Source organism: Balaenoptera borealis (assembly GCF_965194805.1).
Source record: "Balaenoptera borealis genome assembly, chromosome: 15".
Classification (NCBI taxonomy): domain Eukaryota; kingdom Metazoa; phylum Chordata; class Mammalia; order Artiodactyla; family Balaenopteridae; genus Balaenoptera; species Balaenoptera borealis.
The window spans coordinates 69333904-69356427 of record NC_138871.1 but is presented as its reverse complement, the minus strand read 5'-3'; the positions used below and the strand labels follow the sequence as shown (position 1 = coordinate 69356427).

Below are 22524 nucleotides of genomic sequence, written 5' to 3'. Positions count from 1 at the left end.
GGAATCAAATCATCTCTACCTAACAGAGTTGTTGTAAGGATTACATATGTTAATATATGCGAGGTGCCTAGAACAGTGTGTGGCACAAAGTGATTACTCAATAAATGTAAACTATTATAATATACATCATTATTGTCATCATCTGCATTTAAGTGTGAAATGAATAGCTTCTAAAACACGGAAGAGGGGGGAACTCTCACCCCCGTTCTGTAACTAGGGGGAAAGAAGGCTGAGAAGGTCAAACACTTTCCGAGGCCACACAACAAATGAGTGCTGGAGCCAAGATTCAAACTCAAATATGGCACTTCTACTCTCCAAACCTCAACTTCCCCATGTAAAATGAGTAACGCCACTTTGCAGGGGTGTTGTGAGGAAAGTAAAGGCTATCACGCTGAAAAGGACAACACACAGCATTTTCTGTGTCTTGTCACCAACAATCAAAAAACATGAGATGGGGCTTCCCTGGTGGTGCAGTGGTTGAGAGTCTGCCTGCCAATGCAGGGGACACGGGTTCGAGCCCTGGTCTGGGAGGATCCCACATGCCGCGGAGCAACTAGGCCCGTGAGCCACAATTACTGTGCCTGCGCGTCTGGAGCCTGTGCTCCGCAACAAGAGAGGCTGCGATAGTGAGAGGCCCGCGCACCGCGATGAAGAGTGGCCCCCGCTTGCCGCAACTAGGGAAAGCCCTCTCACAGAAACAAAGACCCAACACAGTCATAAATAAATAAATAAATAAATAAATAAATAAATAAATAAATAAATAAATAAATAAATAAATAAATAAATAAATAAATAAATAAATAAATAAATAATTTTTAAAAAACCAAAAACAAACAAACAAAAAACATGAGATGGTTCTATATCTTCTTCCCACCACACGTGGATCTCTTACTGTTGTTTCCTGGCTCCCCATCCTCACCCCCTGCCCTAGGAAATCCTTTTGACCTCGATTTCTGAAATACCTTTCTGCCCTTTGCTCACTCTTTGTGCTTATAGTTTCTTTCCCTGGAAGTTTCCATCTACTTCCAAGGCTCCAGTCCCTGTTTGCAGTTAGTGCCTGTACCTGGGCCTTTAGCTGGAGAATTAAAATACTGTTTCATTCCAAGGACCAACCCCAAGCAAAACATGGGATTGGGTAGAGTTGGTCTTGGACTTCACTGCTTCTGTATGCCGCCCCTCTTCCCAGCCCCTGGCACCTGAGGTCCTTCGGTTTTCTCTTCCTCTAACCAAAACTGATCTCTGGACAGAATTGGAAATTCCTTCCCACTCAGGTGAAAGTAACAGATAATCACTAATACCTCCAAAGAGCATTTCTATTTTAATGAGAGTGAGAACCTTCTGCCCAAGCACTGAAATCTCCCTACAGAGAATTTCACTTTGGTGCATCTCCAAAGTATAGGGCCTTCCCTATACCATGCAAGCTGTTGGAACACACCTATGCATCAGCCAGGCCCATTCGATGTCTCTGGACTGTTTCCTTGCTTTGGGAGCAGTATGTCACGCCTATGACAGCTCTTATCTTTGTATCTTAAAGAGCTCTGGGAATGTTAATTAATGCAAGACAGAGTCTAAAAATGCAGACCTGCAGGCGGCAACTTCCAGCTACAACTGCAGTTCCTTTTACGCTTATAAGTCTCCATTAAGAAAGAAATTCAAGGTTTCTAAAGCCCATGTCAGCCCTTGTTCTAGCAAAGAGGTAATATATGCCTCCAGTGTTCTGGACGTATTTTAGTTCCGTTCCTAGCTGATTTCTAAAAAGTATTTCATTATTATTATTCCATTTGTATCAGGTACCGACATCAGTATACAGGTTCAAGTTTTAGCTCCGAATCCCAACTTCATGACCTTGGGCAAGTCTTTTGAGCCTTCTATCTCAATTTTCTCATCTATAAAATGAGAGAATAGTACCTAACTCTGGAGATTGTTGTGAGCCTTAAATGAGATAATATCTGCAAAGTACCCACCCCAGTGCCTGGTACTTAGAGGCACTCGGTGAAAGTCAGTTCCTTTCTCTCTTCTTCCCCCACATTCCCACTCCTTTGCTACACAACACTGTAGAGAAATAAACAGAAAGATACATTCAAGGTTCATCCAGCACCACGTGTTCTAAAAGGACATACATTTGATTATTAAAAACTTCAGACACACATTGCTTTTGTTTAAAGACTTTTAAGGGAGGGATTAATTAGGAGTTTGGGATTAAAATATACACACTACTATATATAAAATAGATAACCAACAAGGACCTACTGTACAGCACAGGTATACAGCATACAAGATATACTCAATAGGGGCTTCCCTGGTGGCGCAGTGGTTGAGAGTCTGCCTGCCAATGCAGGGGACGCGGGTTCGAGCCCTGGTCTGGGAAGATCCCACATGCCGCGGAGCAGATGGGCCCGTGAGCCACAATTGCTGAGCCTGCGCGTCTGGAGCCTGTGCTCCGCAACGGGAGGGGCCGCGATGGTGAGAGGCCCGCACATCATGATGAAGAGTGGCCCCCGCTTGCCGCAACTAGAGAAGGCCCTCGCACAGAAACGAAGATCCAACACAGCCATAAATAAATAAAGCACACCTAGTATAGTGTAATTAAAAATATATATATATATACTCAATATCTTGTAATAATCTATAATAGAAGAGACTCTAGAAAAGAATAGATATATGTATATAGGTACAACTGAATCACTTTGCTGTACACCTGAAACGAAAACATTGTAAATCAACTATATTTCGATAAAAATTTTTTAAGACTTTTCAAATATTCTCTTTCACCTTTTCTACCCTATCCTAGGAAAGAGAAGAAAGAGTAAAAGATGAACTGAAGAGAAAGTTGTGGAGAGCTGTGTATGCTGATCATTGGGTTAGACACATCAAAATAAACAGATTGCTTTGAACAAAGAGATTATTTACAGTCTACAAAGTAGAATTATGAACCTGGCCCAAGCTGCAATGTATAAGAAAGAAGCCAGCCAAATGTTCCCTCCTTTGGAAGCACCGTGACAATTAAAATGTCAGCTGGTGTGGCTGGCATTCATCTCAAGATCACAATAACAGAAATCTTGTCCAGTTCATCATGGCCTCTTTAATCTACTCTGGGTGCCCCAACTGTGCTAGATCCAGGTAGGTGGGGCAGGTCGATAACTGCAAATTGCTAACACCTATCTAATTTGGGATCAGAGCCAGGAGATCAGGAGCAGTGGTAAAACTCCAAGAACGAATGTGAAGTTATACTCAGGAGGCAAAGCAGGATGTTAAGAGACCAGGCGAGAAAATAGAATCATACACTGTGGATGGGTCCACGATGAGGTGCTGGATAATGGAGCAGTTGGCATCAGCTGATCCAAAAGTGCCAGGCTGGGCCAGGCATATAGCAGGAGCCAAGTGCCAACCCTGGAAAATGAAAGGAGTAGATGGAAGAGGAGTGGGGACCAGGAAATAGCCAAAGCTGAAAACAAGTAGAACAGGTTAAGGTCAGAACTCTGCAATCCCACTGCTAAATCCAAGTGTGAATGACAGCAAGAACAGAGGCTAAGACACAGGCTGAGGGCTGGTGCATTTCCACCAGACCAGGACCGGAACGCTGTGATGGCAGGGATCCCCCAGCCTCGTTCACTGCCTTGTGCTCAGAACCTGGAGCAGAGTTTGGCAAACCCACAATAAGAACGGCATAAATACTGGCCATTGTCAAAATCAGCAGAAGCCAATGAGTGAGCAAGGTGAGGGAAACCGGGGGTTCGACCAAACGGAGGACACAACACCTGAAAGTGGGCTTTTCTCAGTGAGTGTCTCTCCCTGCCTCAAAGTGCTGGTAGCCAACACCTTCAATGGTACACACCTCAGACCCTCCCCTCACCTTCCTAAGTTCTGCCTTAATTTCCTGTGGTTACCGTAAGGAATTATGACAAATTTGATGGCTTAAAGCAGCAGAAATTTATTATCTCACAGTTCTGGAGACCAGAAGTCCAAAATCAGTATCAGTGGGCCAAAATCAGAGTGTCAGCAGGACCACACTCCCTCCAGAGGCTCTAGGGGAAAATCTGCTCCTTGCCTCTTCCAGCTTCTGGTGGCTGTTGACATTCCTTGGTTTATGGCTGCATTACTCCAATCTTTGCCTCTGGTTTCACATGGCCTTCTCCTGTGTGTGTGTGTGTGTGTGTGTGTGTGTGTGTGTGTGTGTGAGAGAGAGAGAGAGAGAGAGAGAGGGAGAAATAGAGAGAAAGAGAAATCTCCCTCTGTTTCTCTCTTATAGGGACACTTGCAGTGCCATTAGGGTCCACTTAGATAACGCAGGATAATCTCTCCGTCTCAAGATCCTTCATTAAATCACATCTGAAAAGAGTCTTTTTTTCTTATAAGGTAACACTTGCAGGTTCTAGGGACTAGGACCTGAGGTCTTTGGGGAGCCATGATTCTTCCTACACAGGGTTTAAGGCATCAAGTGGTTGGGACAGGATTCCAGTTTGCCTTTCCCTGGAGTGACGTGGCAGGGCCAGGAGGGGAGGAGAGCTGTCACCAGGACAGAGGCAAGACAAAGCAGGGCAGAGCAGGGATGTGGGAGAGGCTGGTTGCAGACTACACGGCAACAGGCAGGGTGACATCAGTGAGGCCGTGGGGCAGAGTGGAGCTCAGCACCAGCATCTGGGCAGGGACATGTTAACGGCCTCCAGGAAAAGGCGTGAGTCACTTGAACACCTGGCCAGGGGAAGGAAGAGACCAAGAGTCCAAGGTCTAGCTGACTGCACTGCTTGGGTTCAGAGCCTTGGTGAGCCTCAGACCTCAGAGCCTGTGCCCGACCTCCCTAAAGTGGGCCCAGCTGGGCCACAGTGAACAGGAACCAATCCCTGTCCTTGGTGAGTTCACATCCTAGTAGGAGAGGCAGGCATAGCTCCCTCTTCACAGGGCTGTCTTCCTCTGTGTCTCTTATAAGGACACTTGTCCTTGGATTGAGGACCCACCTGTATAATCCTGATGATCTCACCTCTAAATCCTTAACTTGATTACATTTGTAGGGACTCTTTTTCCAAATAAAGTCACACCCACAGGTTCCAGGATGTGGGCATGTCTTTTGGAAGCCACCATTCAACCCACTCCACCTCCCCTGTCAAAATTTACCTGTCCCGTGCTTAATTCCTTCAGCTCCCAATGCTGATGTTAAATATTTTGAGCAAAACTGTTAATGATTTAATGTGTTACCTCTCTGTTTTATCAGAGAACTCCTAGAGACTTAATGTCTTTGTCAAGAGACAAAGGCTCTCTAGGAATTTCAGGCTCTCTGAAAAAAGATAGCTTTGGGGAAAGGCTGTTTTATCAGCAGCCCTCCTATCAGATCACAATTTGCTGTGGATTTGCTCCAGTGACCCAACCACTGGAAATCATGGGAGAGTTTGAAAATGCTGATTTCACCATTTCATCTCCTGGCTTTCTAAATAACTTTTGCTTCTTTTTATTCCTAATCCTTCCCTTTCAAACCAATTAATAGTAACCCTGCACTGTGCTATGTAATTTACAAGTACCTGGTTTCATCCTTGGAACATTTCTATGAGATGGGAACTATCTCATACTATGTGTATTTATTAGTGCCACCGTTGAAACAGGAGGGAAGGGGGCAGGGCACAACCTTTAAAAGAATGACATAGCCATAGGACATGACAAAAACTGGTTAGAACCAACTAGGTCCAAGATGGTGGAAGATCTGACCTCCAGTGGACCTTGAGCCTCACTATAAGCTCACTGTAATAACATAAACATAAGCTAAGTGACACACCCACCAGTGCCATGACAGTTCCCAGGCTGACCATCAAAGAGCAGAAAGTGGGTGGTGGCCCAATTCCTGGAAATCTCCACCCCTTCCCCAAAATAGTTGGAATAATCCTCTCACTCACTAGCCCTATGAAATTACCCAGCCCATAAAAACTAACCACTCCATATTTTGGGGCTTCTCACCTTCTGAGATGGCCCACACTCTGTGGAGTGTGCTTCTCTCTAAATAAATCCACTTCTTACATATCACTGTCTCTTGCTGAATTCTTTCTGCAGTGAGACATCAAGAACCTGAGCTTCAGTAAGTCCTGAGACCGGTGAGTGATTCTAATTAAAAGACTGTGAATTCAAGCCCCAGTCTGGGTTTTGGCCAGGTTCGAGTCCCAGCGCACGGGTTCAAGTCCCAATCTGAGTTGCACAGCTTCACCACGACTGAGAGACCCCCTTCTTTTCAGGAGTATGGAGTCTCAAACTGGCAATATTGAGAGACACAAACATGCAAAAGGACCAGACAGATTCCTTCTGCATGTTTTCCTGTGAGCATAGGGGGAGGAAAGAATGAGGAAGAAAATACAATTGAGAAAACGAACAAGTCTAATTTCTGGTAAGGTGGGATGCCTTTAACACCCATAAAGGTATTCGGTAATACTACTGTCCCATCCCCAGCAGGAAGAGCCTTTGCCCAGTGATGGTCTGTCAGACTAAGCTGCCTTACCTCTCAGCAAGAGTAAAGCTAACATTTATTTCAGCATGTAGATTTTTAGACCATTTCCCTCGCATTATTTTACTTAATCCTAAAAATAATCCTCTGAGGAAGGTGTTACTACCCTCACTTTACAGATAGGGCACCGGAGCTCAGAAGGCCTTTGTGGTTTGCGCAAGGTCACTCAGCTGGGCAAGGAAAAGCCATGACTTGAGCTTACATGTTCTAACTCCAGTTTTGGAGTTCTGTTTTATATTGCAGCTCCGAGTTGAAGATAAATCCTGGTGATGCTCTGTTGCCTGTTTAGATTTGAAAAAGGATCCATGTGTCTCAGGAAGGTGGAATCCGGAAACCTGCAAAGTCACAGCTGGTGTCCCCAACCCCATGTGTCTCCTTCTCTCTCAAGCAGACTTTGCCTACCTCTGCCTAGAAAACTTCTTGAACTTGAAGACTCACCTCAAATGTCTCTTTGAAAGTTCCTAGATCCACCACCATCTGGCTCCAGGTAGAATAACTATTCTCAGACCCATAGAGATATGTGCATTACTAATAGAGCACTTTGAATATGCCTGCCTCCCCCACTAGGATGTGATCTCGCCAAGGACAGGGATGGGGTCCTGTTCACTGCGGCCCAGCTGGGCCCAGTTTAGGGAGGTCAGGCACAGGCTCTCGGGTCTGAGGCTCCCAGTACAGCCCACCAAGGCTCTGAACCCAAGCAGTGCAATCAGCCAGGCCTTGGTCTCTTCCTTCCCCTGGCCAGGTGTTCAAGTGACTCATGCCTTTTCCTGGAGGCCGTTAACATGTCCCTGCCCAGACGCTGGTGCTGAGCTCCACTTTGCCCCACGGCCTCACTGATGTCACCCTGCCTGTTGCTGTGTGGTCTGTACCTGTCTCTCCCACATCCCTGCTCTGCCCTGCTTTGTCTTGCCTCTGTCCTGGTGACAGCTCTCCTCCCCTCCTGGCCCTGCCACATCACTCCAGGGAAAGGCAAACTGGAATCCTGTCCCAACCACTGATGCCTTAAACCCTGTGTAGGAAGAATCATGGCTCCCCAAAGACCTCAGGTCCTAATTCCTAGAACCTATGAGTGTTACCTTATAAGAAAAAAGGGTCTTTTCAGATGTGATTTAATGAAGGATCTTGAGATGGAGAGATTATCCTGCATTATCTAAGTGGACCCTAATGGCACTGCAAGTGTCCCTATAAGAGAGAAACAGAGGGAGATCTCTCTCTCTCTCTATTTCTCCCTCTCTCTCTCTCTCTCTCTCTCTCACACACACACACACACACAGACACACACAGGAGAAGGCCATGTGAAACCAGAGGCAAAGATTGGAGTAATGCAGCCATAAACCAAGGAATGTCAACAGTCACCAGAAGCTGGAAGAAGGAAGGAACGGATTCTCCCTTAGAGCCTCTGGAGGGAGTGTGGCCCTGCTGACACCTTGGTTTCAGCCCATTGATACTGATTTTGGACTTCCGGCCTCCAGAACTGTGAGAGAATAAATTTCTGCTGTTTTAAGCTGCCAAGTTTACGGTAATTTGTTATGGCAACCACAGGAAACTAACGTGGGCCCCAAAGGGTTTAACTTTGCTTTCCTATGCTCTTTCAACCCCCATAGTTTATCAGCTGTCTCGGCTGCCTCACTCCTCCAGTGTCTTGCGGCCCCTTTCTCTAAGAACCTAGGACGATAACCACCATTTACTGAGCGCTACTACATGCAAGGCAGTAAGCCAGGGCCTTCACATGAGCTGCGTCCCTAATCCATGCAGTAACCCTATGAGATGGGTATTGAGGCCAAAAGAAGTTAGGTTACTCACCCAGGATCACTCAGCTAGAAAATGCTGGAGCTGGGATCTAAACCCAGCTGTGTCTGACTTCAAATCTTGTGGCCATAGCCCTGGTGCCTCACTGCCCGAGTAGGGACCTTGTCTAGTTGCCTGCCAGTTCTTCAGAAGCCCACCGGGGTCTCATACAAGTAACAGGAGCTTATTATGTGCCAGGCATTGTGCTCAGCACTTTCCATACATCATTTTATTTTTCTCATCCAAGCAACTCCATGAGGTAGGAGCTCTTAGGAACCCTTTCCACAGACAAGGAAGCTACCACTAGTGGTAGCGCCAGCACTGAGCCCTGGGTCTCCTAGGGGTCCTGGACCAGGGTCATTTCCTCTGATTCTCTCTGCTTCTCATTTGCACTAGCACACTAGGCTGTAATTTGACTTGGATGCAGCTCAGATTTCTCAAAGGCTTCTGTGTTGTGCACAGTCTGGAGGACTTCCATCAGGTGTGTGTGTGGAGCTTGCTTATTAGTTTCCAGAGAGTTCAAAATACCCACCGTGCCACAAAATATTCCAGTGCCCAGACATTCACTAACACCCTGCCCACATTTTCAAAAGTCTCTCTACCTAGTCCTATCTGCACCCTCCTCCCCCTTCTCATTAGAAAACTTGAGAAAGCTACAGGGCAAAATTAATATACTAAAAAAATCTGCAAAATATAAATTGTTACAACATTGGTCATTATAACAATGATCATATAGAAAAAACAGGAAAGAAGAAAAATGTGAAGGATTTCACCAGAATTTGTATCCCAAGAGAAGTCTTTAAAAAAAAAAAAAGTATCTTAACAGAGGGAGGCAGAGGGAAGAAAGCCAGGGAAGAGATAGGATGAGACAGCAAAATTCTTTATATTTATAAACCCTGAATATCTAAATTGATTTATTTACAATCAGTGGTAATTTGTACGCTCTCATATGAAATGTTGAAGAACTTAATTGAACCAGCAAGCCACACAACATGGCCAACAGACAACAAACTGGCTTTGGAAGTGAATTAGGATTTCCTTGATCATTTTGGCTCTTTGCGGGGTTTGGGAAAAAAAGAAGAGTTGAACGAAAGGCAGAAAAACACTGTCCGTGTTTGTCAACAGAAGTAGAATAACGACAAGAGAACAGGACCAGAGCTGAAAACCTAATTTCATTCTTAGCTCTGTCACTCATTTGCTGTGCGACCTTAGACAAAGCACTTGCCTTCTCTGGGCTTCAGCTTTGCACATCTGCAGATGATTTCTATGGTGCCTTCAAATTCTGTAACAATATTTTTAACTAATATAGAATCACAACGATGTTTTTTGTTTTGTTTTGCTTTTCTTCTCAGAGTTGCATAATCAAGTAAAAGAATGAGATGTTGTTGCTGCCGAACACACACATTTATCCAGAGGGCAAAACCACACAGATGTTTGATTAAAAATCTTCAGACAAAAGCTGTGCCTCACATCCAAATCCCAAGCTCAGTGGAACTGCCCTCGAGATGCCAGCCGGAGCAGCCTTGCTAGAGAGGAGGTCCATGGAGGCCTCTGAATCTCTTTCATTGCAACACTCCCAGAAAGCCAGCCCTGTCATTAGCCTGCAAAGTAAACACCATCCTCGGCAAAAGCCCCGTCAGAGTCACCTAGAGTCAACCTCTCTCTTTTAAAAAAACAGCTTTCACCATTCATCACTCCACCAGTCCCTGCTTTAAAACATGAAAACAAACATGGGGCTCCCCTAGGAAATCACCCTTGCCTTTCATCCAAAATCACTGAAGGCTGTGGATAGGACTCGGAATTATGTTTCACTGGCTGGTCCAGATCACACTTTGTCTGGGAAGAGAAATCGACAGAGGGGACAGAGAGGCAGGGTTCTGGGGCTGGGGGTAAGAAAAGGGCCTCTCTGCTGTGATGCCACAGAGCTATGGGTGGTATTAACACACTCAGAACATTTTACCCAGAGTCCAGAATTTAGACTTATCAATAAGCATTTCTTTATACTGAGTTTTTACCACATCATTTTGTTCTTATTAATTAAGATTCTGCTCCATTACATTAAAGCTGCATCTTGTGTTATGTCTTGAATCCCCACCTAGGTAGCAAATTGTTCAAGGGCAAAGGAAGTTCCAGTTGTTTGGTTTCTAAGCCCAACAAGGAGCCCAGTGCAGAACTGAGCCAAGACAGACAGACTCCCTTTGCCAGGAAGTCAACAGCAGCTCTTTAATGTGCCCAAAAGCCTTTCTCCCACCAGTTCATCCCCATCCATTTCTGTGACCCGCAAAGTACTACTTCCTCCCCCAGGTCTGAGAAGACTAAGGAGGGCATTGAGGAAAGTGTTAGTAGGTCCCTACACAGCCCAGACTAGTCTATACCACATCTGGGACTTTCTGAATAATGATTAAAAATAATAATAACTGCTAACATTTACTGAGTACTTACTATGTGCAGGCACTGCTAAGTGCTTTATTTGGCAACACAATTCATAACAACCTTATGAGATAGCTACCTTATCATCCCCATTTTGCAGATGAAAAAACTGAGACCCAAGGTACACACCTGGGATAAAGATCAGGGCTGGCTAACTTGAATCCTGTGTTTTAACATCTCAGATATACTGCTTCCTGAACAAGTTTTTATATGCCTTAAGAGAAGAGATTCTATCTTTTTCTTTTCTGGACTGTCACAGAGCCTAGAGGAATTCTGAGCAATAAATAGTAGACTCTTGGCATCTGCCTGTTAACTGACTGATTGATGGAAGACCCTTGCCCAGGGTGGTCAAATGCCAGACACAAGAGTGACAAAAGGATAGAGAGGGATCCTGCATAGATTTTGGAGAGCTGCTTAAAGCCAGGCCAATTTAGGGTAAGGTAGTGTAGCCACAGAGACCCCTTCTAGGCAATACTCAGAAACTTCCAGACAGCCCAGAGAAAAAAGATGGTCTTCTCTCCTCTGAGAAAGACTCTCCAAGGAATAATGAGGCATCCAGATACAGCAAGGGAACAGGGGTGGCTATTCAACCAAACCTAATTCACTGTCCCCATCACTGGTGGTCACTAAGGAGCCAGCATTGCTCTTTGCAAGAAACTGCTCATCTGTTGTCCTGGCTGACATCCAGTTTAGAGAAAGGTACAGTGCTCAACTGTTCCTACACTCTGGGTGGTCTGCAGAATTTTTCTTCCTTTTCCTACACTAAAGATGTGAAGGGGGAATTCCCTGGCAGTCCAGTTGTTAGGACTCCACACTTCCCTGGTCGGGGAACTAAAGTCCTGCCAGCTGTGCGGCGTGGTCAAAAAAAAAAAAAGAAAGATGTGAAGGATTGCAGCCCCATTTTCCTAATGGTTTATATTTCAATATTTTACTTGCAAATCAATTATTTAGAACTGAGAACACATTTCCCATAGGGAAACATATTATTTAAACAGGTTAGGATCTCAGGTAGGTCCTAAAGGTCTTATTTTATCCATTGTTAATAGTACTGAGCTCAGTGGTACATATCAGCTACAAATAATCATGTTTGTATAGGAAAATGCAATCTCAATTCTATATCAGCATTTCAGGACAGGATTCCCCCTAGCCCTTGGAGTAAGGATTCCTGAGACTGAGAGGATTGGCTACTGTGTGGTGCCTGATAGCTTTCTAACTGGATTTGGAGGGGAGATCAGGATTTGAGGGCATGAAATCAGGTTAGCCTTATTAAGGAGGTCACATTTGCTGAAACAAAGAGTTTATCAACACCCTTGATGTCTGTTAACTTAGGATGGCACACATGAGGGTATAAGTCATACTCCTGACACCCTTCGGGGCATTTTAAAGTTCAAAGGGATTTCCACCATACTCAGCCCGTTAAATCCGAGAGGCAAAGAGACCATCTAGTTTCAGCTCCTATCCTCCACCTATTACTCCAAGTTGAGGGACAAAGAGTTGAAGAAGGAATGCCTCCAAGATGCTCCTTATTTTAAAAAAATAATAATCATGATAATAACTACTACTTTTTCTAGTACCACTTTATGCCAAAGACCTTATAATTTATTGTGTTTTAATTTATTAAATTCTCACAACTCTATGTATAGATTTATCATTAACCTCACTTAGAATATGAGGAGACTGAAGTTTAGCTTGCTTAAGTAATTTGCCTTAGATCACATGGCTAGTACATGGAAGAATCAGGATTCAAATCTCAGTCTGTATCAAACCCCAAATTCCAGACTATTAACTGCTTTGCTATACTTGTTTTTCCCAATTAAAAAATTTCCAGAAAAGACACCACAAAGTAAAACTTGCTTCAAGTATGTTAAAAAATATATGTATTTTTATTTAAATTATAATCTTAAAAATAGATATAAGCATATTCTGGATCGTCAGGCAGTCCAATTATAACTGAGTCCTGTTGCAATTTAATGGCTCACTATGTTTTGTTTGTGATTGATTTCTAGCCAAGAGAGGCCAAGTATGATAATGACACACCAAGTGAATGAGGGTTTTACAAGTGATTGAACAGAGACAAATCATAGGAGGCTCGCCTCCTCACACAGTCTCAGCACACAGCAGTATAGGTATGCCAGACACACAAGGATTTGCTCCTTAGGTACCATCCTCACACTGGAAGCAGATACTTTACACAGATTCCACCTTTCTCTATCCAACATTGCACACTGTTGACTCATCGTTTCGAAAACTAGCTACTTGGCTGCTAAACTGCTTTAGTCCCCAGTGCAAATTGTTAAGGACTAAAGATTTTCACCAAGTCTCCTCATAGCTATTCTTCTTTCCTGATGATGCAATGAGTAGTTATAAACATCCACTAGAATCTTCTCATTTGCCTTCTTAGAAGAAACTCAGATAGCTAGTGGGAAGCAGCTGCATCACACGGGGAGATCAGCTGGGTGCTTTGTGACCACCTAGAGGGGTGGGATAGGGAGGGTGGGAGGGAGACACAAGAGGGAGGAGATATGGGGATATATGTATACATATAGCTGATACACTTTGTTATAAAGCAGAAATTAACACACCATTGTAATGCAATTATACTCCAATAAGGATGTTAAAAAAAAAAAAGAAACTCGAAGAAACAAGACAGAAACCTACTGGTTCAATCATGTATGGGTAGCCCATCAAACGTGTTTGTGAAAAAGGAAGAATCACAAAGTTTAACATTTGGAAAACTGGGAGAGAAGAAAGCAGTGAAAAAGCAGTACAAATAGGAAGCACAAAATGAGATCACAGAAATAAATCCAAATGTATCAGTAATTGCAATAAATGTAAATGGATTAAACTGACCTATTAAAAATAGAGAAAATATTAGATTGAAAAATATTATAAATCCAAATATATTTTTATAAAAGACTTGTTAAACTGTAAGGATTCAGAAGGACAGAAAAAAGTATGAAAAAATATAAAGCTGTCAAATACTCACCAAAATAAATAAATAAATAAAAGCTAATGTGGCTCTTATATCATACAAATGAGTTTAAGACAAAAAGTATTATTAGGGATAAAGTGAGTCACTACATTTTGATAAAAGTGTTAATTCATCAGGTAGATGTAACAACTCTAAATGTGTATGTACTTAAAATTTACCTAGAAGGAGTCATTTGAAATGGTCTTAAAGGATAAATAGGAGTTTGCCAGAAAGAAAGGGGGAGAGGGCCAGGGAGAAGAACATGCCAGACAGAGGAAACATAATGCATCAAATCCAGAGGTGAGAAAACATAGCATGTACAGAGGTCTAAAAGCACTGCATAATTACATTGATGAAGCCTTTGTTTGACACTTTCATGTACCAGAAAGAACTAGACCAAGTTCCTCTTCAGCATAAAACCGAAGCCACTAGAAAAAGAATACTTACTTACATGGGGGATGGAAGGAGTAAAAAGAACTAATGGTTTCATTTTCCCTGGCAAATCCTGCACTGCAGATTTGCAAAGTCCCAGAGTAATTCACTCTGGTGATGTCATTTTAGCCTTGGATGATGGCACATCCTAAACAATCATGTGGATAACACCCTTCGGCTGTGACTGAAAGGTCTAAACAAGATCAGCAGCATTGCTCAGCCTCAGAGTGCTAGCAGGCTGCCTTAGTTCCTCACTTTCAAAATTACAATCTGACTTGTTACACATAATAAGAAGAGAGCAAGAATGGAGAAAGAAAAACAAGTGTGGAAACGATTTCATATTAATGTCATGACCTAATGCATCCATTTGATCTCAGTTGGCAAAGGAAGCAGAAGATCCAGTTTGACAAAATATCCAGAATAGTTGCACAATGGGGTTCTGAGTTGGGAACGTCCTTTATATATTGTCAGTTTCTTTATATATTGTCAGCCAATCATGAGCAAAACACCTTAAAGAGTAGCCAAAAAGTTTCAGGAAATGATGTACACTTTAGAAGGAACTGCTTTTTAAAATTTCATATAATTCGGAGAATTTGTGTCCTTTGAATTTGGACCCCATTTTTTGCTGATATTTTTAACTAAGGAATTATCTAATATGTGGTGAGAATTAACACTTATATACCCATTTTTAATTTTGGTGATGAAAACCGGAAAATCAGGAGAGGCAAGAGGGATGTGGGGAGGGATTGTTTCCTTTTCTGGTTTCTTCAAAAATGTCCTTTTCTGCAAGTTAAGCCTGGCTTTTGCTTTAATCATAGCAGAAAGCATTCTCCACATCAGAGAAAGTGAAGAACAGGCCTTGAACCCTGTGCCCTATTTTCTCTCCAGCTATCCAGGTTTGTCCTCTGCCCTATAAGGAGCTATTTTCCCCTCTTCCCTTGTTGGTTTCTCCTTTCTTTGTTCATTCCTCAGTTTCTTTCTTGCCCAACACAGAATGGCAGAATTCATGCAACCTAGTACTTTATGTAGAAACTACTTTATTCTAATAATTCAGCCAGTATTTACCAAGTGTCTGCTGTCTGCCAGCACTGTTCTGGGTGCTGGGAATACTGCAGTGAACAAAGCAGAAGAAATCCTTTTTTTTTTAATTAATTAATTTTTTTGGCTGTGTTGGGTCTTCGTTTCTGTGCGAAGGCTTCCTCCAGTTGCGGCAAGTGGGGACCACTCTTCATCGCGGTGCGCGGGCCTCTCACTGTCGCGGCCTCTCCCGTTGCGGAGCACAGGCTCCAGACGCGCAGGCTCAGTAATTGTGGCTCACGGGCCTAGTTGCTCCGCGCCATGTGGGGTCTTCCCAGACCAGGGCTCGAACCCGTGTCCCCTGCATTGGCAGGCAGATTCTCAACCACTGCGCCACCAGGGAAGCCCCAGAAGAAATCCTTTCTGTCACCAAGTTCCCTTTGAGGCCTGCCAGAGAAGGTGGCTCAGAGGAAGTGTTATCTGAGCTGACATCAGAATCATGAAAAAGACTGAGCCCAGGGGAGAACACTTGGAAGAGTGCTCCAACCAGAGGGACCAGCCCAAAGCAAAGCCTTTGAGAGGAGCATGAGCTCTGTGCATCCCAGGAAAAGAAAGGAATTCAGTGAACTATTCCTGGGATCCAGTCACCCACCCATGAAGGCCACTTGTAGCTGCTAGGTCACTGGGCTGGAGCCATGCCAAGGGAGAAAGACGTGCCCCCTGCCGAAGGTGAGAAGTTCAGATTCTGAAGGGCCTCTAATTCCATTCCAAGCTATGGAGTGGAGGGTGGGGATCTTGTGCTTCCAGAAATCAGTGTGGCAGCTGTTGGCAATGGCAGAGTAGAAAGACTAGAGAGAGAAGGGAGGCCAGTGCAACAGTCCAGGCTCCAGAGGTGGTGGCAGAGAGCAAGAGAAAGATGAGGTCTCTCTAAGAAAGGGAGAATGGGGCACAGTGTCTTCTAGAGAAAAATCATCAGTTTGGATGAGGAAGAATGGGGGATTAGGAATATGAAATAAGGGAAATTAGCTTAGGACATTTTGCCCACAGAGTTCCAGAGTCTGAGCAAACGCAGGAGACAGAATCCTTGAGAGGTCTAAAGAGAGAGAACTAACGATGTGATGAATCAGAGAGGGAACACCAGGTTCCCAGCAGACCTGGAGCTAACAGACAGACACATGGACAGGTACACACACTTACAGTCACACACTCATGCAGCAATCGCAGCTGCCTTTTCATTGTGTGTCAGGTTGAGGGAAATGAGCTCAAAGTATCTTTTTTTATACAGAAGGCAGGAGGACCAGTCTGTTTGTATAGACTGCATCCTCAACACCTTTCAAGCTTTATTCCCTCTCAGTAAACATAAAAATCACATACCCCCTCTTAAAGTTATATGAAACTTCAAAATAAAAATAGTAACTAAAACCAAAGCAAGGTGATTTCAGAATGTTTCTTCAAGTTACATATGCCCCCCTGCCCAGATTTTGGTCTGTACCCTTCTGGCCTAAGGGCTCTCCATGAGGATCCCTGCTGAGTTGTCTGAGCCTGAAAGGGTGGCCACATCTGCAATACCAGCCTCAGGCTGCGTTCATTAACCCAAAAGGGAAAAGGAAAAGGCAACAACTTAGTGGACTGACAAAGCTTGTCTTTAAAAATATGTAGATGGGTTTAGTCAAATGAAGGAGATGGATCCTGGGGTGAAGACAAAGCTTACCTTGCTTCAGAGAGCAAAGCTAGGCCCAGAAACTAAAATTTTCAGGAAAAAAAAAGTTTCGGATTAAAAAAAAAGATCTCACTAAAGATGCTAAAGATCAGAACTTTCTGACAGTGGAAGAACCACAGGTGAGCTGGGTTGCAAAGCAGGAGCCTGCCCTGGGTCTAAGGTCCCTTCTAACACTTTCATTCTATGATTTGGTTTATATCTAAACACCATGAGCGTGGCACTGAGGAGGCTGCTTACAAAGATTTTTGTTTTCTCTCTCTTCAGGAATAGCCAATTAAAAAGAAATATCAACATCATTAGCCATTAGAGAAATACAAAGCAAAATCACAATGAGGTACCACTTCCCACTCACTAGGATGGCTATAACAAAAAAGATAGACACTAATGAGTGTTGACAAGGATGTGGAGAAATCAGAACCTTCATATATTACTGGTGGGAATTTAAGATGGTATAGCCTCTTTGGAAAGCAGTCTGGCAATTCCTCAAAATGTTAAACATAGAGTTACCATATGACTCAGCAATTTCACTCCTAGGTATATACCCAAGAGAAATGAAAACATACGTCCACACAAAAACTTGTACACGAATGTTCATAGCAGCATTATTCATAATAACCAACAACTCAAATGTTCATTGGAAACAATTCAAATGTCCATCAACTGATGAATGGCTAAATAAAATGTAGTGGGACTTCCCTTGCAGTCCAGCGGTTAAGACTCCACGCTTCCACTGCAGGGGGTGCGGGTTCGATCCCTGGTCAGGAAACTAAGATCCCGCATGCCTCGTGGTGCAGCCAAAAAAACCAAAATGTGATATATACATACAATGGGATGTTATTCAGCAGCAAAAGGGAATGAAGTCCTAAGACATGTTACAACACGGGTGAACCTTGAAAACCCTGTAAGTGAAAGAAGCCAGTCACAAAAGACCACATATTGTGGGATGCCAACTATATGAAATGTCCAGAATAGGCACATCTATAGAGACAGAAAGTAGATTTGTGGTTACCTAGGGCTGGGGAGGTGATGGAAGGGAGAAGGATGGAAGAGGAGTCTGGGGGGAAATAGGAAGTGACTGCTAATGGCTACACAGTTTCTTTTTGGGATAAGGAAAAGGTTCTAAAGTTGATTGTGGTGATGGCTGAGCAACTCTGCAAATAAACAAAAAAAAATTGACATCTAACACAACATTGTAAATTAACTATACTTCAATTAAAAAATCACGTGCCATTAAAGAAAGAAATTGATAAATTTTAAAAAATTGACATATACCCTTAAAATGGATAAAAATGTATGGTATGTGAATTATATCTCAGTAAGACTGCTAAAAAACCCAGAATTCTAGCACCAAGTTCAGAATGCAAATTGACTTATATATCCCAGACCAGTTTAGATTTGTGCTGTCAATACATAGGGGACAGTGGGAGAGAAGGAAAGAAAGAGGGGGAGCAGGGAGGAAGGAAGAAAAGAAAAAGAAAAAAGAACTATGCTCACAGCAAAATGGGAAGTAGATTTTTGACATAAATGTTATTTGTAATTTGCTAATTAAAGCAGGATCTCTATCACATAAATATGTGCTTCTGAATTCTGACACCAGAGGTGCTTTATAGCATGATTTCTCCTGAATTTCCCCGATACCCAGAGAGCAGAGCCCCCTGACCTGCACCTAGTATTTAACACACACACAGACACACGCATGCACGCACACACACACACACACACACACACACACACACACACTAACTTGATTAAAGGCCAGGCCTCTGGCCCCACAGATCCAGCACTTCATGCTGGTTCAAATGTGACCCATTACCCTAAATATTTCTTCTTGAGATAACACCATCCTGAACTCACGGGAGCAGTTCTGTACCTCTTTTGCCTTATGTCTTCAAAACAAAAGGTTTGTGGGTTGTGTTGCTGCCCATATTAGAAATAAAAACTACTCTGGAAAGATTTGAGTGACAGAAGCTCTTAGATAAGAAAAGACAAATGAATTAAGTTGTCAAATCTTTCTTTTCAAAGAGTATGAATGCAATAGGTTCTTGCGTAACAAAGTATCATTAGCCAGGAGTGCTGAGAATCCCTTTTCTTTCTTCTCTTTGTGTTCCATCTCATAATCCTGGAGGTACTTGAGAATTAGATGTATTTGCAATAATTGCACAGGTGACTGAGGATATTTCACAATAGCAAACCATTCATATTACTTTTAAAATGTAAATATGTGGATGTAGCATGCATGAAACATAATACTGATTCTCTATATTGACTAGATAGATATTAAAAATGAGAATTGCAATAATTTAATTTTATAAATATATTTAATAAGATTTAATCAAATAGAGTTAAATTTAAAGTTCAGCTATATTTAAATAATCTTTATTTAAAATGTTGGTGTATTCATGTATTTGTTTTTATTTTGCCTTTAATTTTAATAGATAATACAAATATTTTAAAGCAATAACTTTTTGAAAATATTCAAAGTAATTATAATTTAAAATGTACATTCACTTAACTTACATTTTGATAAAAATATACTCAAATTTTAAACATTTTGAATATAATTACACTTTATTTTTACTTTGTTATTACTGTCGATTGAATACATTACACGAAAATCTTTAAGAACATAATCAGTGATTTTGCTGAAATGAAGAAAATGTTGTGGAATAAATGAATGATTTATGAATTATTTAAGTCTTTTGTCACTCATACAAAATGTCATTAGCTCATCCAAACATGTGCAACAATTAAATTCAGCCAGCTTGGATATTCTGCTACCTTTCATCATACTGAGACTACAGCTTTATCAGTGTTTTGGGATTTTGTCATTGATTTGTCAAGACAGAAGGATAGGACAATCTTATTTAACAGTTTTTAGCCTTTTTTTTTTTTTTTTTTTACAGCTTTTAAATATGTGAACATAGGGTACGTGGGTCTCCACTGGTGCCCTTGCCCGGTCTACTTCCTTTCCTTGACCCTACCAGGCATTAGCCTTTACAGTTACTTAGAATTTTTCAGGACTTTGGGTGGGTAGTCTCTCTATAAATCCAAATTACTAGGCTTTATTAAACTTTACATGCCAAAGCAGACAAACAACATACATTTTTTAAACACCCACATTTGAAAATTCTTCTAGGTATAATCCCTTGTAATGTACAGCCAGCAAAGCAACCATGACATTCCCTCATTTTCCTGACTAAATTTAGAAGCAAATATTTTCAGAATATGAAATTAAATTACAAAGGTCATAGGACAATGAATAATATGCCATGTGTGGTTAATTACACTTAGTTCTTTAAAAAAAGAAAGTCATCTTAGCCTCTATATAAAAACTGTGTGTATGGTTATTTCACTTTGAAATGTCAAAGGGTTACTTGGTTTCAAAAAGAAAATGGAAAAGCACAAAGCTATTTATGTAATACTGAAAGAAAATCTTTCTTAAGAGAATGTAATGTTTAATTCTTTATGGCTTCCCTTTGTCCTGTGGCTAGCTTACAAATATGCAGTGCACAATACTTTGTGCCATTGAAATTAAGGGTTCATGTATTTTTAGTCTTTGCAGAGAAAAGAACCAAATAATTAAGATACAGAAAAGATATGATTGTTTCTCAACAGTTACTAAATCTGATGAACCATTATAATCATAAGGTACATAGAATTACATTTAATCTTTTTTCCATGAGGAGATAACCTGTACTTTTAACTTCAAACAAGAGGCTTGTTTTTTTCTACCCTTAACACTTCAGACTTCAAAAGTAAAACATTTCTGAGATACTTGAATCAAAGGCAATTGTCTGCCTAATTTTTATTTCTGCCATAATTAAAGCAGGGAACTTAATTGTCAGTGAACTCATTCTAATACTCCAGTAAGACAAAATAAGCAAGCCATGTTGTTAATAGCAATGATGGAAGTGATAGCTCTGGGCAGTCTAGCAAATGCTTACCTGTGACTTGGGGTGTTCACCTTAAAAAAGACACACTGAGGTCAAGCTCACTTTTGGTTTTTTGGGTAACTTTGCCCTGCCATGCCCTGGGAGATCAGAGAAAGATTTTTCCTCTCAGTTTTTTTTCTTCCCTCTGTTGCCCTAGGACTTACACTCTTGTTTATTCTGATTGGTTTAACAAGTATCAGTGGACACTTACTGTCAGACACTGTGCTTGATGTTAGGAATTCAAAGATGAAGAATACAGTCTTTGGGGTCAAGAAGCCCAGTCTAGAGAATTCAGACAATGGGAATACCGTGTGATATATGCTCTCTGCTAGAGGCATGCATGAGGTTCCTGTTCCAGCCCAGCCCACAGATTTTGAGTCCAGAAGAGGGATTCAGTTTCTTCATCTGGATAACTTCTCTATGGTACATTCAAACTGTAAAATGTACATGATTCTAGTTTTTTTTGGTGCTGTTGGAGTATAGTTGACTTACAATGTTGTGTTAGTTTCAGGTATACAGCAAAGTGAATCAGTTATACATATACATATATCCACTCTTTTTCAGATTTTCTTTCCCGTATAGCCCATGACAGAGTATTGAGTAGAGTTCCCTGTGCTATACAGTAGGTCCTTATTAGTTATCTATTTTATATATAGTAGTGTGTATATGTCAATCCCAATCTCTCAAATTATCCCTCCTCCACTGCCCCTTTACTACCCACCCCCTGCCCGGTAACCATAAATTTGTTTTCTACATCTGGCTGATGACTCTAGGTTTCATATTATTTCAGATGAAGTGTTTAACAGCTACACTGATGCAGCGATAGACTTTCTCCAATGCTGAGGCCAGGATCAGTCTGTCTCTTCCAGGCTTCTCGAAACGTTTTCCTTATGTTATTAACCTACCTAAAGTCCCACAGTTACATTTTATCCATGGGGGCTGGGGGGTTGGTATGGGTGTGTTTTGAAAGTGCAGTACCCCTTCAATTCACCCTCATTTGGTGGAGAATGGTTTTGTCATCTTACTCAAGTTACTTTCCACAGATTCAAATTCTAAAAGAATTTACTTGTCTTTGATCCTTTTGAAACGGATACAAGTCTGAGACATACTCCTCTCTTGTTTTGGAAAAGAGAGGCCTTAAAATGGTTGTATCTTGTGATTTATTGCCAGTGTACAAGGCTGATCCCAGGCACAGGCTCTTGGTTTGTATCATCCAAGCTCATAGGGTTTGCTGATGCAGGAATCATTCTGTTCTTTATAGCTTTTCTGCTGGCCACTTCTAAATAAGGAGAACCATCTTCCAGCTTGAGTTGTAAAACTCATGTTTTGTTTTGCTTTTTTGAAGAGGTTTCAAGAAGACCCAAGGTAAAATGAGATGGATTGTAGATCAGTGAATTTCAAGTGGGAGGGATAAGAGCTTTTTCAAACTACACAGTGCCCCTCTACCCATCCCTATCCATCGCAGCATTTGAGAATCACTGCTGTAAGGGAGTCTTAATAGGAGATTAGAACCTGGAGACCAAGCTCCATGTACATTTCTGTCACCAGCTCCCCAGCTGTTCTGTGATCCTGGTTCTTCATCTAGTCAATACACTAATCTGTTCATCTGTATACTTCGAATTTAAATAAATAAAAATTTAAAGTGATTTAAATCCCAAAGAATGAAATATATAATGAAAAAGCTATCATAGGCAAAAATATATTTAGACTGCCTACTATACTTACCCCCAAAACAGCAAAGTTGGTTGAACTG

The 22524-nt window shown here is 41.9% G+C and overlaps 1 protein-coding gene across 23 annotated transcripts in view; it reads right to left on the bottom strand.

The window, feature by feature from the left end:
• LOC309611857 (uncharacterized protein) overlaps nucleotides 1-22524 on the bottom strand; it is a 112999-nt gene that overhangs the window by 65381 nt on the left and 25094 nt on the right. The window contains exon 3 of one of the 23 annotated variants that reach the window (XM_082356831.1): nucleotides 20784-20803. The exons of the other annotated variants lie outside the window; for them this stretch is intronic. Within the exon in view, the coding sequence (XP_082212957.1) occupies nucleotides 20784-20803 (20 nt within the window). The remainder of the gene's footprint in view (nucleotides 1-20783; nucleotides 20804-22524) is intronic. 23 annotated transcript variants of the gene reach the window in all.